Genomic DNA, 15425 nt, shown 5'->3' on the forward strand with positions numbered 1-15425 from the left:
GGCTGCTGGGCAGGACTCAGGACCGGCGTTGCGGGTTCTCTGTGCCCACGTACTTGGGTTGGTCCTGGTGTACCATACCGCCCCTCGCAGTTACTACCCGCAGTTACTGCCCGCAGTTCCTCGATGACCGTGTCTGTCGGTCCTCCTATTCTTACCTGTGTGTGTGTGTGTGTGTGCACCTGTCTCTTATACACATCTAGATGTGTATAAGAGACAGGATTTACCCTATAGTGAAGAGTGGGTGTGTCAAAGGCACATTAAACACCAGTCAGGAGTCCAGAGGCAGGATTGCCCGTGTGGAAAGGGTCCAGATGTGAGTGGAGGGCAACAGTTTACAGAGGTTGTCTCAACCTGCCCTCCTGAAAACAACTAAATAGTTCAGGGGCAGACTTGAGTCTCCAACCTCAGGCTACTGATTGACTGACTGGGTCAGCTGATTCTGTCCCCTGGCAACCTGGTCCCTAACACATAGATGTGAATTGGCCTTCTGCAGCAGGACAATAGACTCAGCCTGAAGGCTCATCTGCTGCTGGAACCTGAGGCACTGAGTGGGACTCTGGTTGGAGAGTTGGTTTGAGTGTCATGTCCAGGCCAAGCAGGTCTGCAAGGGCTGCAGGCAGTGTAGGGTCCAGCACCGGAATTGAGTCCGGTGTTGGCTGGTCCAGGAGTGACACTAACTGGAGTGATAGTTGGGGTGCTGGCTCAGGTGCACTTGTGGCTGCAGGTCTGGCTGGCAGTCTGGAGGTGGGGCGCTGGCGCTTGCTGGTATGGCTGCAGCTCTGACGACGTCTCGGTTTGCTGGAGCTCTGTTGGTCGTAGGGCAGTCTGCAGCACTGACAACTGCTTTTCTGGCTCGGGTGGTGCTCGTGGTGGCACTGGCTGCGGTGCATGTTGAGCTAGCTACTGAACCTGCTTAGGCTCCAATGGTGGCTGTTTGACAGGCCGAGTAACTGGCTTGGGAGCCGGTGGGGGCACTGGCTGGAGCACCTGTTGTGCATTGGCGACTGCCGGACGAGCTGGAGTCCTGGTGACAGTTTGGGCCTAGTAGCTGGCAAAGGAACTGGCTGGAACACTGGTGACTGCCGGACATGCTGGAGTCCAGTGGAGTTAGAACTGGCTGGCGGGCCAATGGCCACTAAGTGAGTGGCGGCTGGACCGGCGACTGTGGCACCCAAGCTATTTGAGGCTGCTGCAATGTCCTGGGCTCAGGATGTGGTTGGTCGATCCATTGGTGCTCAAGTGCTTGAATTGCTGGCGTTGGGGTGCTACCAATAGCCAGGCGGAGGTTGTGAAGCTAGTGGCTGCTGGGCAGGACTCAGGACCGGCGTTGCGGGTTCTCTGTGCCCACGTACTTGGGTTGGTCCTGGTGTACCATACCGCCCCTCGCAGTTACTGCCCGCAGTTACTGCCCGCAGTTCCTCGATGACCTTGTCTGTCGGTCCTCCTATTCTTACCTGTGTGTGTGTGTGTGTGTGCACCTCATCTGGGTCATGGTATGCGGCATGAACTGCATCCCGTCACTACTGGTCATAGTCCAGGACAAATCAAATCAAATGTTATTTGTCACATGCGCCAAATACAATAGGTGTAGACCTTACAGTGAAATGCTTACTTACAATACCTAACCAACAATGCAGTTAAAAAAATGTATAAAAATAAAAAATACATGGAAAAAATAAGAAGAAATAAAAGTAACAACTAATTAAAGAGCAGCAGTAAAATAACAATAGTGAGGCTATATACAAAGGGTACCGATACAGAGTCAATSTACGGGGACATCGGTCAGTCGAGGCAATTCAGGTAATATGTACATGTAAGTAGAGTTAAAGTGACTAGGCATAATAACAGAGTAGCAGCAGCGTAAAAGGGGTGAGGGGGAAATGCAAATAGTCTAGGTAGCCATTTGATTAGGTGTTCAGGAGTCTTATGGCTTAGAAGCTGTTTCGAAGCCTCTTTGAGGTGCTCCGGTATCGCTTTCCGTGTGGTAGCAGAGAGGGCAGTCTATGACTAGGGTGGCTGGAGTCTTTGACAATTTTTAGGGCCTTCCTCTGACACCGCCTGGTATAGAGGTTCAAGATGGCAGGAAGTTTGGCGCCAGTGATATCCTGGGCCGTACGTACTACCCTCTGTAGTGCCTTGTGGTCGGAGGCCGAACAGTTGCCATACCAGGCAGTYATGCAACCCGTCACGATGTTCTCGATGGTGCAGCTGTAGAACCAAATCTTTTCAGTCTCCTGAGGGGGAATAGGTTTTGTCTTGCCCTCTTCACGACTGTCTTAGTGTGCTTGCGCCAGTTTGTTGGTGATGTGGACACCAAGGAACTTGAAGCTCTCAACCTGCTCCACTACAGCCCTGTCGATGAGAATGGGGGCATGCTCGGTCCTCTTTTTCCTGTAGTTCACAATCATCTCCTTTGTCTTGATCATGTTGCGGGAGAGGTTGTTGTCCTGGCACCACACGGCCAGGTCTCTGACCTCCTCCCTATAGGCTGTCTCGTCGGTGATCAGGCCTACCACTGTTGTGTCATCGGCAAACTTAATGATGGTGTTGGAGTCGMGCCTGGCCGTGCAGTCATGAGTGAACAGGAAGTACAGGAGGGGACTGAGCACGCACCCCTGAGGAGCCCCCGTGTTGAGGATCAGCATGGCGGATGTGTTGTTACCTACCCTTACCACCTGGGAGCGGCCCGTCAGGAAGTCCAGGATCCAGTTGCAGAGGGGGGTGTTTAGTCCCAGGATCCTTAYCTTAGTGATGCGCTTTGAGGGCACTATAGTGTTGAACGCTGAGTTGCAGTCAATGAATAGCATTCTCACATAGGTGTTCCTTTTGTCCAGGTGTGAAGTGCAATAGAGATTGCACTTGCAATAGAGATGTTGAGGCAGTATGAAAATTGGAGTGGGTCTATGGTTTCTGGGATAATGGTGTTGATGTGAGCCATGACCAGCCTTTCAAAGCATTGCATGGCTACTGACATGAGTGCTATGGGTCTGTAGTCATTTAGGCAGTTTACCTTAGTGTTCTTTGGCACAGTGACTATGGTGGTCTACTTGAAACATGTTGGTATTAGACTCAGACAGGGAGAGGTTGAAAATGTCAGTGAAGACACTTGCCAGTTTGTCAGCACATGCTCGGAGTACACGTCCTGGTAATCCGTCTGGCCCTGCGGCCTTGTGAATGTTGACCTGTTTAAAGGTCTTACTCACATCGGCTGCGGAGAGTGTGATCACACAATCGTCCGGAACAGCTGATGCTCTCATCCATGTTTCAGTGTTACTTGCCTCGAAGCGAGCATAGACGTAATTTAGCTRGTCTGGTAGGCTCGAGTCACTGGGCAGCTCTCGGCTGTGCTTCTCTTTGTCGTCTATAATAGTTTGCAAGCCTTGCCTCATCCGATGCGCGTCGGAGCCGGTGTAGTACGATTCGATCTTAGTCCTGTATTGATGCTTTGCCTGTGATGGTTCGTCAGAGGGCATTTCTTATAAGCTTCCGGGTTAGTGTCCCACTCCTTGAAAGAAGCAGCTCTACCCTTTTATCTCAGTGCGGATGTTGCCTGTAATCCATGGCTTCTGGTTGGGGTATGTACGTGCAGTCACTGTGGGGACGACGTCATCGATGCACTTATTGATGAAGCCAGTGACTGATGTGGTGTACTCCTCAATCTCATCGGAATAACCCTGGGACATTTTCCAGTCTGTGCTAGCAAAACAGTCCTGTAGCTTAGCATCTGCTTCATCTGACCACTTTTTTATTGACCGAGTCACTGGTGCTTCCTGCTAAATGTGCAACCAGAGGGAAAACGAAAAACTCTAGACCCCCTTTACTCCACACACAGAGATGCGTACAAAGCTCTCTCCAATCGGCAAATCTGACCACAATTCTATCCTCCGGATTCCTGCTTACATGCGTCAGATTTGCCGATTGGAGAGAGCTTTGTTTTCCCTCTGGTTGCACATTTAACATGCAGGTGGAAACTAGGTTATACAGATTTGTTTCCCTGCATTAAAGTCTCCAGCCACAAGGAGGTCCGCCTTTTGAATGAGCGTTTTCGTTTTTGCTTATGGCGGTATACAGCTCATTGAGTGCGGTCTTAGTGCCAGCATCGGTCTGTGGTGGTATGTGGACGGCTACCCAAAATACCTATGAAAACTCTCTAGGTAGATAGTGTGGTCTACAGGTTATCATGAGATGCTCTACCTCAGCCGAGCAAAACCCTGAGACTTCCTTAGATATTGTGCACCAGCTGTTGTTTACAAATATACATAGACCGCCATCCCTTGTCTTACCAGAGGCCGCTGTTCTATCCTGCCGATACAATGTCAAAACAGCCAGCTGTATGATGTTCATGTCGTCGTTRAGCCATGACTCGGTGAAACATAAGATATTACAGTTTTTTATGTCCCGTTGGTAGTTTAATCTTGCTCATAGGTCATCAATTTTATTTTCCAATGATGTCATGTTTGCCATTAGAACAGATGACAGTGGGGTTTTACTCGCTCGCCTACGAATTCTCAAAAGGCAGCCCAACCTCTGCCCACTTTTTCCCCGTCTTCTCTTCACTCAAATGACAGGGATTTGGGCCTGTTCCCGGGAAAACAGTATATCCTTCTCYTCGGACTCGTTAATGGAAAAAGCTTCTTCCAGTTTGTGATGAGTAATCGCTGTTCTGATGTCCAGAAGTTATTTTTGGTCATAAGAGACGGTAGCAGCAACATTATGTACAAAATAAGTTACAAATAACACAAAATAACAAACAAAATAACAGTTTGTTAGGAACACGTAAAATGTCCACCTATCCTATTGAAGYATCATGAAAAGCAATTGCAAGTCATTGCTATTCCAACAAACACAGAATAGATAGCAAATTGCCAACCTAACATTTATCCTCAGTTAACCTGGGACTAGTGGTTGCCAGGCTTGAATAATACATTTTCGAAGCTTTCGTACATTGGTGGGCTCTATTGGCTTCTTTGACAGCACCGGTAGCTGGAGGCTTTGGTGTTTAAAGAGGATGTGTGAATGTCCTGCAGCATTTCCCTCACTAAAAGGTCATGCTTGACTCCCTAATAAGTAGCGAGGTAATGCTTTATAACGGGCTGGCTGTGAAGGAGGCACATCATGATGATGGGGGGTGAAGTTTCCTCAACTCTGATCTTGMGTCAGTTTTGTATTTTCCTCACTAATGGTTTCAGGTTAGTATTAGGGGAGGGATAGCTGATCCTAGATCTGTATCTAGGGTAAACTTCACCCCAGAGCCATCTAGATGAGGTGGGGGAGGGTGTCAGAACACCTGCTGTACCAGCTCACACTCCCTTCAATGACCACATAACCATACCTTGCTGGAGATAACTGGGGATGTTCCACCATGCTATATTTATCACATATAATTTGAACAGATTTTCTAATAATAATGATATTACTGACTATTAAAGCTTTATTGTCACTTAATTGATATTCTGGATTGTATTGTCATATCTGGCCCATCTTCCCTTCCAGTTAGGTGTAAAACTCGTATAACGCTGTCCTCCCCTAACACGAATGATCCACCTGGATAACATTGCTTCATCACCGCTCAGTAACGCCAGGGTCTATCCACTTTGTATCTGTCTGCCTCTTTCTTTTTCCCCTTTSCTAGTGTCACAGAGGATTTGATTTAACGCCCTCTGTAATGGGAAAATCCTGCTGTTCCTGTGATAAAGGCTTTCAAAGATTCTATTGGTTCATTGTCATTCCGCCATCGATCATTGGACTAGTCCCCTTCTGCCTCGCTCCATCTTCCATTCATGTCCCTTTTGATATATCAGAGTTGTGGATCAAGTCTGTGAGACCACACACTACGAATGCATATTCATCATGACACACAATGGCAGAAATGTCATTTTCCACCAAAGAATGAATCTATTGATTCCTAATGTATCTCAAACTAAAAGGGACTGCTTTTTGAATCTCACCCTGTCCTGTCCAAATGACTTGTGAATAGATCCCAGTTTTGCATGAAAACCACCTGGCAAGGTTGAAGGTTTTTGGACAAGCTTCGGGGGTTCTATAACAAATTATTTTAGAAATAAAAGTTTGGAAAGGGTGTTCATTTAAATGTGTGACATTAATTGGTATAAAAGTTGGTGGGGCAAACTCGAGCAATTTTTTTCCGATGTGTGCCAGCGAAGCCGCTACACTATTCTTAAACAATACATTAATTGCACTATAACAGTGACAAACTGTTATGGCCTAATAAAGCTGTCCCGACAGAAGAGCTTTCCTTTCAGCTCGTCTGGCAGCGAAACAGTTAATTCACCTKATTTACTGACTTATTAAAAACTAGCTGATATGGCTGACGTGTTTAAATAAATATGGTTTCTACTGACTCCTTGTGGATTTGTGTAACTCGATAAGAACATTCTCCTTCAATAATAACAAATGCCGATATGATTTTTGACTTGTGAACCAGACACACACATTACTCAATTTYTGTTTAGTGAATTCGTAATCTTTGTTCTTATCATTAGCACTTATCTCTAAGTATAAGCAAGCAAACGAGCAGCGACGACGTAGTCCTATTTGTTCAGCACTTTCAAAATGGACACCGACAGATTCAGACATTTTAGTTCAGATAAATTCAGCAAGATGTTGAGACCTTAACTTTCTCTCTCTCTCTGTGGGGGAGGGGGAGGAAGAGAGGGGGGGCCCACTTTTATAGACAATATACTGACGCATAGTCAGCGCATTGCTCCAACAAAACAACCCTTGCAATCTCAACTGGAAATACATGGGACAATTACTGAACCATATATTTGAATGGGAAGAGACTCACTGGCAAACATGGTTGCAGACCCACAAATATTTATATAGCATCCCCTCCTCGTGAAAACCACATTAGCTAATTATAACACACAAAGTAAGCGAAACAATGAAATGCATCATTCCAACATTGCCTAAAAMGATGAATACGYTACTAATGACATGGACCTACAGTATATAAGCAATATAACAATTAAGATGTACAAACTATGGCATAAGGAAACGATGAGTGGATAAGAGGCAAGCTGCAATTTTGATTGAAGATGAGCGAGCTAAGACAAACGTAGTCAAAATGCCTATTTGTTCAGCACTTTTCAGTCAGAACCGTAGGATAAATAAGTTGTTTTGAACGTGACAGAAGTCATGCTGGATTGACAGCATGACCAATGTATTCAACCTTTTCTGACCCATGGTGTTGCGTATGAATGTTTATCCCTTTAAGCTTGGAAAAGAGACCCTTTCAGACAATGTTTTAAATCCTTAAACCCAGACTTGGACCACACACCTCCTCCACCGAATAGCAGGCAGGGGAYGCAAAATAGTAATTGCTTTGCAACACTTGCAGTTGATCACTGATTCCTTCCAAACCACTCATTGTTGYCATAGTGTCCCCATGAGTGACAGAACACTGAGCCAATCACGGCTCAACTAGAGAATATTACCAACACCTACACTCTGTATTTTCGCTGGCTGCCTCTCCACCACAGAAAGCATTGAGCTAGGATGAAACACCTGCATTTTGGAGCAAGAAAGAGAACCTGTTTGTATGRGGCMTTATTAACTCAAGGATTATTAAAACATGTTTTACATTGTTTGCAAACTCATGTGACACCAAAATAACATGCAAAATAGGCCAAATTCTATATTTAAAAAAATATATATGTTTTGCTAAACTGGTGGGGTCAATGACGGCCCCACCCGCCCTGAATGACGGGTCGCCACTGACTAAAGGTAATAATGAAGATGTACAGTATATTATTCTGATAACAATGTTGGCTACTATTTAGCAAAGGAAGTCCAATCGGTTACCCATAACGACTTTCTCAAAATTAGCCTCAATGGCCTTTCTCTTTCCCTGCAGTTGCATGAAAAGTGATTTAGAGCCTCCCATAATGTATTACAGAGGACGCCATGGTTTGGCATTTGATCACTTGTCAGCGTGCATGTCCCGTTGTGCAGGTGGCCTTTCACCCCCTCCCAGACATGTCTCCTCCTGAATAGTAGCCATGTAGGAATGCTGTTGGCATGACACKCCTCGTCACAGAATATCACATTCCCCCTTCAAATTCATTTTTTCATCATTTTCAAACCTTGAAACTGTATCCAGTGTCTGTCCTTTGGTTGTTGATGATGCTGTTGTTTTGTTATCGCTTGTGATGGGATGATAACATGGAAAACAACTTAAAGCTGAAGCTCTTGGCATTGATTAAGCTGCTGAAAGTAATAATAGCATAATGRTTGAGGGCAATTTTAAAGCGAAATCTATAACAATATTGTGCTCAAGTAATAGCCTTAACTTTGCCTGAAGACCTACAGTAAATGTTACGTCAGTGTTAGGCTCTGTTGTTCAACTGTGAGGGTTTAATCACCTAAAATAAATGGTTCAATCTAAATGTGTGAGTAAAGCTTCTTTAACATGTATTCTCTCATTCAATTTCATGCATTTTTGTTTTGACATGAGCTAATTTCACTGGACTGCTACAGGTCAAATCCAGCCTGCATTGGCAGCATCTAACATGTGTGGTGTTTGTCCCCTCAAGGCTTCTTGGACTCGGCCTGAGACGTACGAGGTATGGCTACTAAACACGTAGCCAGATCCTAGATTCAGTGCCTAACACCTAGCCAGTCTCATAGTAGACTAACCCTGTTCACTACAGAGCATTCGTGTTGACTTTCTCTCCAAAGTCTTTCCTCAAACTCCCCAAAATCTGGCACCAATACGATTCCAGACTAATGAAGTCAAATTCAGGAATATGAAATGAGACGCTTCCTTTTGAAAGATAATTTTTCATTAAATGTTTTGATTGCTAATTTGCGACTTGCCCTCCAGTTCCTCATATATTGATTCCTCTCATACATTTGGTTTCATAACCACTTATTACGAGGGCGTCGACAGTTCCCACAAAGCAGTTTGCCCCAAGAGTCCTGTCTAGGGACTGGGGCTAGCCAGGCACCATTGGAAAAACCTAAATCAGCCAACACTATGCTCTGCCGTGGACCAAGCCCAGCCAATCTAGCTGTGGCTTTTTGAAAACACTAACCAGCAAAACTGTAGACTGCACAAATAAAACCCTAAAATAGAAATGTCCCTTAATGCTGTCAAATCCACTGCTTGAAAGAAAGAAAAGACAAGGATAAAAGCCAATAAGATATTTTATAGTAATGTGATGCCAGACAAAACCAAAACCAACATATGAATTCAACAAATGCTTATGCCTTTGTGGTAAATATCCGAGGCATTTACTCAACCACCGCAATTCCTCTGTCACACAAGGCATAACTTTTGTTTTGTTTGTTTCAGTGTATGAATATTCATCAACATGTGTGCTGTGTTTATATGAAAGATTCAGTGACATATGGATGGTGTGTGTGTGTGTGTGATGGGGAAAATAGGATTCCCAGAGCTTTAACTCCAGATTAAAACTAGTTAATCATCTTGCAAGCCGTCATAAACCTTTCATGAATCGCACTGCCTTCACAAAAAAATACTAAGTTAAATTCACTGGAAAAAGTATATTATTCATTCAGGTCTCAGGTGATCAATACTCTAGCATCCAACCATGAATTCACATCAGAAAACTGAATGTCAGTTTTCAACCAGTTTTCAACCTCAGTCCAAAAAATGGGACTGCTACCATGTAGCCTAGATAATTGCCCCACAGCCAGGATAACTTTATAACTGAAATGTTGATCTGTCAGAATTCATATAATATTGGTTCTCCTAGCTTAGCCAATTTTTGTTTTGCTTCAGTAGATAACTAGTGTTGCTAAATGCTTATTTATAGATGCCACATAGTATTCCACCAGTCTTAGTCTCTGGTATTCTAGACTCGTAGTTTGTAGGAAAACCAGTTTGCATTTCACAATGTTGTCATGTATTTTACTTTTGATATTTTAATTAGCTGCTCTGATCTTTTCACCATTGCAACTGGTTTGAGGCAACTTGCATTAACAGTGCAACGTGTGGGTTGATGAGAGGGTTGGTGTGTATACACATAAGCTTCCATTTTGGCAAAGCTGTAACATAGGGCCCACTTGCATCATACACGTTAGGAGTGTCCATGACTCACATGGCGGCGTAAGTGGAGGATTTATCCATGCTTTCCTAGGTTCACCCTCCATGCGACAGGTCAGTTTGGCAAAATCCCATTGTAAGTGTGCCACGCTGTCCACATCCCACTCCAGTCCAGCCTCCTCTGGACATGACACCTTTTGAGAGAAATGAGACTCCCGTCCGCAGCAGGTATGACTGCTTCTGAAGGCTGAGAGAGAAACCGAGCGGTGTTTTTCACTCTTGTACCCGGGCTCAGCCAGCCGTTCTATTTTCCTTGAATTGAGTGGAATGAGAAAAAGGGCTTGGTAGAATGATGCTTCTGCGCTTTTTATTAGAGAAGATAAGAGCCAGAAACAGAATTACATTATGGGGCCACGCTGCAAAGCCTCCCTCTTGCAAAAGCTCCCTCTCTCTCTATCCTGTTTCTCTTGATGTGACAACACAAGAAGAGCTGCACGAGGTGAGGGTGTGACATGAGCCTCGCCAGCGACCAACCCTCACAATGTAAAGCAGTGTGCACACTGCTTATATATGACATTTTCTCCCCGCCTCGGAACACATGTAATGCAATAGGCCCTGCATGTACAGCTTACCGCCAATTACTAGGTGAGGGAAGCTGCTCTGTAGACAGCCTTGTATACTAACAGGTTAAGGATTGTGAGGCGGAAACAGGATGGAACCCACGCTCCAAAAAGCCTGTCTGTAATTTAAAGCACTCAATGCCTTTGGCTCATGACTAAGCCATCCCACCTTAAAATCGACTTACTGAATAGATTGAATTGCAAAGCCCCAAACGTGCGATACAGACCAAATCCCCTCTGGCCATCACACAAGTAATTTGTAGACTTAAGAAGACCTTCCAAAGGTGTCACAATGTCATATATAATAAAGAAGTTCTGGCTCAGGGACAGTGACCAGAAGATCAATTGCCGACTTTTCCCCACCACTGGTCCAATGATTACATTATCATGATGTGCAGGGTTTTTCTTTATATTTACTATTATCTACATTGTAGAATAATAGTGAAGACATCAAAAACATGAAATAACACATACAGAATCATGTAGTAACCAAAAAAGTGTTCAACAAATCAAAATATATTTMAGATTTGAGATTCTTCAAAGTAGCCACCCTTTGCCTTAATGACAGCTTTGCACACTCTTGGCATTATCTCAACCAGTTTCATGAGGTAGTCACCTGGAATGCATTTAAATTAACAGGTGTGCCTTGTTAAAAGTTAATTTGTGGAATTTATTTCACAGTTTTGAGCCTATCAGATGTGTTGTGACAATGTGGGGGGGAATAGCCCTATTTGGTAAAATACAAAGTCCATATTATGGCATGAACAGCTCAAATAAACAACGAGAAACAACAGTCCATCATTAAGGCCAGTCAATCTGGAAAATTTCAAGAATGTTGAAAGTTTCTTCAATTGCAGTCGCAAACACCATCAAGCACTATGACGAAACTGGCTCTCATGAGGACCACCACAGGCATGGAAGACCCAGAGTTACCTCTGCTGCAGAGGAGAAGTTCATTAGAGTTACCAGCCTCAGAAATTGCTGCCCAAATAAATGCTTTACAGAGTTCAAGTAACAGACATCTCTACGTCAACTGTTCAGAGGAGACTGCATGAATCAGGCCTTTATGGTCAAATTGCTGCAAAGAAACCACTACTAAAGGACACCAATAATAAGAAGAGACTTGCTTGGGCCAAGAAACGAGCAAMGGACATTAGACCAGTGGAAATCTGCCCTTTGGTCTGAGTCCAAATTTGAGATTTTTGCTTCCAACCGCCGTGTCTTTGTGAGATGTAGAGTAGGTGAATGGATGATCTCCGTATGTGTGGTTCCCACCATGAAGCATGGAGGAGGAGGTGTGATGGTGTGGGGGTGCTCTGCTGGTGACACTGTCTGTGATTTATTTAGAATTCAAGGCACACTTAACCAGCATAGCTACCACAGCATTCTGCAGCGATACGCCATCCCATCTGGCGTATCGCTGTCCCACTATCATTCGTTTTTCAACAGGACAATCACCCAACACACTGTGTAAGGGCTATGTGACCAAGAAGGAGAGTGATGGAGGGCTGCAACAGATGGCCTCCACAGTCACCCGACCTCAACCCAATTGAATTGTTTAATACTTTTGGTTACTACATGATTTCATATGTGTTATTTCATAGTTTTGATGTCTTCACGATTCTACAATGTAGTAAATAGTCAAAATAAAGAAAACCCCTTGAATGAGTAGTTGTGTCAACTTTGACTGGTACTGTACATGTCGCTGCTATTGCTTTAGGGAGAATGTGAGACATAGACTTTCCATATAAGTAATGATGCTCCATTTACTCATTAGTTTTGTTAGGGTCAACACTTATTTTGAGACTGGAATCGTGCTTGCCATGTAACATTTGCAAGATGGCGTGACTCAGTTTGACGTGTAAAAGCGCGCTACTGACACTACGATCATGATTAACATCTCACATCTAATGACAGCTTTTGTAATAGGGTGTCAGCTGGCAGGACAAGAAAAAACGATTAAAACGTGTCATGGAAGGGACTCTTCTTGAACGGTTAAAACTGGTCACATTGGGCCAGTGAGTGGTGCGCAGTCAATTAACGTTCATGTTTACCACGATATCAGCATGTGCCATTCATTATTCAACCTGTCCATTAAATGTCATATTGAGTGTCTGTACCATTCTGATTTGTAATTGAAATYGCTCTTTATCATAGAGMAATGAAAACAGTTCTTTGCACTTAMGTTTGCACTGAAACATCAATCTGAACATTTTGTCTATTGGATCAAGCTTTAGATGTTCAAATACCTACAGATGTAGGATCTTAATTTGATCACCCTATTGCAGGAGAACTTTAAAACTTGTAGTGTATTTGAGGTTTAAAAAGACTTCTGATGTTTGTCATTTCCATTTTGATACTTCAGACTTGATTTTCCCTTAAGAAGAATGTATCAAACTCTACATCAATGTCCATTTAATAAAATTTCTTGTTGCTGCATTTTCATGCTGTAGCAAACTGGCTCAAGTTAGGAGCTTACATCTGTATTGGGCCATCAGCTTTTTCCAGTTTATTATAATCGGAACAATACTACCCTCTGTTACCTTATTTCTWTTCAGACTCATAAGACACAGGAGCAGATGCTTGCTCTAACAGTCCCTTAACACAAGATTAATGTTGCCCTTTGAGAWGGTTGTAGGACACGCCTCAGCTCCTCAGCCAGCTCGGTTTTTAAAGTGCTGCACGGCCATTGTCACTACATGGAGAACATAACACAATAGGGAGGGATTGTTCAGTATCTAGCATTGTATAAGGACTGCTTTATAGCCTTGCCAAAGATCGAATAGAATTTTCAGCCTAACAAATGGAATAGGGACCAGTAAATTTTAACGTTAACAAGTTCCAGACGCACAGTTAGGGCTTTTTGTTTGATCAGATTAGTCACGTCAGCCAGCAAACGGTACGTAGCACGGAGCTGTGCACTATTACCATCAGAGAGATGCACAGGTGAGTGAGAGCCAAATCATGCTTAATCTCATTTCACACATTCAAATGTTCCATGAATATGAAGACGAGAGAGCGAATGAAAAAATACGTACCGAATAATAAACGTCAAATTAGATTTTTTTTAAATGCCCCCAAAACGCAGGCAATCTGCTCTGAACCAGATAGCATCACAATACACAATTGATAGGATTGTAGGGACTAGCGGTTAGCTGGAGTCTGGCTAGTGAAAAATCAGTTTGTTAGTTCAGGAATGTTCAGTTCAGTGTTAGCCAGTAATTAGCTATTAGGAAAGGTGCTTTGTCTCGAGCAAAATGCTCTCCCTGCTAGATTAAACCCAACCAGATTGCAGAATCGGGACAGTATGTACACACAGGATGATGCCGGTATTGACACTTAAAGTACTAAAAACTCTTAATTGGGAAGACCACACAATAGGGAGGGGTGTCACATATAAAATCTTGATCTATTATTGAAATAAAGCAAAAGCTGAAGTGTGATGCTGTTTTATAAAATAGTCCTAGAGAGTTAGTAGTTCAGCAAGTAGATGTATTTCTGCCCATTGGTGTGAAACTGTGTGTAGCCCAAAAGAAGCTGGGAAAAAAGTTGTTAGTGGATTTTTTTCCCCAGCCATGCTTTTAGAACCTGCTGCATTGATGTGCTACATTATTGATGTGTTTGGTTCTCCTGCCACCTCCTGCAAAGCAACCCGGAGAYAATACCAACATATCTGTCTCAGTCCGATGGAAGCTTGCCATCTTTATTTGGCAGCATTTTGTTAAAGAATTGAGTAGAGAAAACAAATCTATTAAAAATACAATTCTGTCCAAATCCGACAGGTGCACAGAAAAAAATAATAACAAATGATAAAACCGGAGAAAGAAGGTTGCACCTTGAGTGGTCGAAGAGTAATCCCAAAACATGAAATGGTCAAAGTGTTAATTGTGTTTCTTCTCTGTTCTTCCTCGTAGAGTCTTGATGGAAATGTTGTGGTGCGTAGTCACGCACGGGTTTCCTCTCTCACCTTGAAGTATGTCCAGTTCACCGATGCCGGCCACTACCTCTGCACTGCCCGCAACTCCATCGGTCAAGACCAGCAGACCATGTACCTGGAAGTGCGCTGTAAGACACCCATCTGTCCGTCTCTATTAGCTTGTTGTCAGCGCTTTTTCACATCACATTTCACTAATACCACTTTTACCTGTATCTTCAAAAGTTCCATGAGTTGTCACCTTCTATTTGCGTATAGTAATTTTTGACTAAATCGAAGAGATTGTCTTGAAGCGTGATAGTCTAGATCAAAAAGTTACCAAAAGACACACACGTCTTGAATTTGACACAATTTTAACCCAGAAGCCATTGACCCAATGACCTTGACCCATTGTTTTTTCCTTTATGCTCTGTCATTAGAGTTCAATGGATTGTTCAGTATCTAGCACTGTGCAATGATGGCTTTGTAGCCTTGCCAAAGATGTTATTGAATTTTCTGCCTAACCAATTGAGTAGGGGCCAGTAAGTTTCAATGTTAACAAGTTCCAGACGCACAGTTAGGGCTTTTTGTTTGATCAGATTAGTCACTTCAGCCTGCTAACGGTACGTAGCACGGAGCTGTGCACCATTACCATCAGAGAGATGCACAGGTGAGTGAGAGCCAAATCATGCTTAATCTCATTTCGCACGTTCAAATGTTCCATGAAAATTAAGGGAGAGAGAATGAAAAAAAATATGTACCAAATAATGAACGTTCAATTAGATTAATTTCCCTTGCCCCCAAAACGCAGGTAATATGCTCCGAAAATCAGATASCATCACAATACACAATTGATAGGATT

The 15425-nt window shown here is 43.5% G+C and overlaps 1 protein-coding gene across 6 annotated transcripts in view; it reads left to right on the plus strand.

Moving 5' to 3' along the window:
• Nucleotides 1-15425, plus strand: part of ncam1a (neural cell adhesion molecule 1a) — a 283470-nt gene that overhangs the window by 217850 nt on the left and 50195 nt on the right. For 3 of the 6 annotated variants that reach the window (XM_024011716.2, XM_024011721.2, XM_070449360.1), the window contains exons 9-10: nucleotides 8556-8585; nucleotides 14565-14715. In XM_024011716.2, the coding sequence (XP_023867484.1) occupies nucleotides 8556-8585; nucleotides 14565-14715 (181 nt within the window). The remainder of the gene's footprint in view (nucleotides 1-8555; nucleotides 8586-14564; nucleotides 14716-15425) is intronic. The other 3 variants (XM_024011717.2, XM_024011723.2, XM_024011719.2) reach the window with 1 other exon arrangement.

The sequence above is a fragment of the Salvelinus sp. IW2-2015 genome, linkage group LG20 (assembly GCF_002910315.2).
Source record: "Salvelinus sp. IW2-2015 linkage group LG20, ASM291031v2, whole genome shotgun sequence".
In the NCBI taxonomy this organism is placed as follows: domain Eukaryota; kingdom Metazoa; phylum Chordata; class Actinopteri; order Salmoniformes; family Salmonidae; genus Salvelinus; species Salvelinus sp. IW2-2015.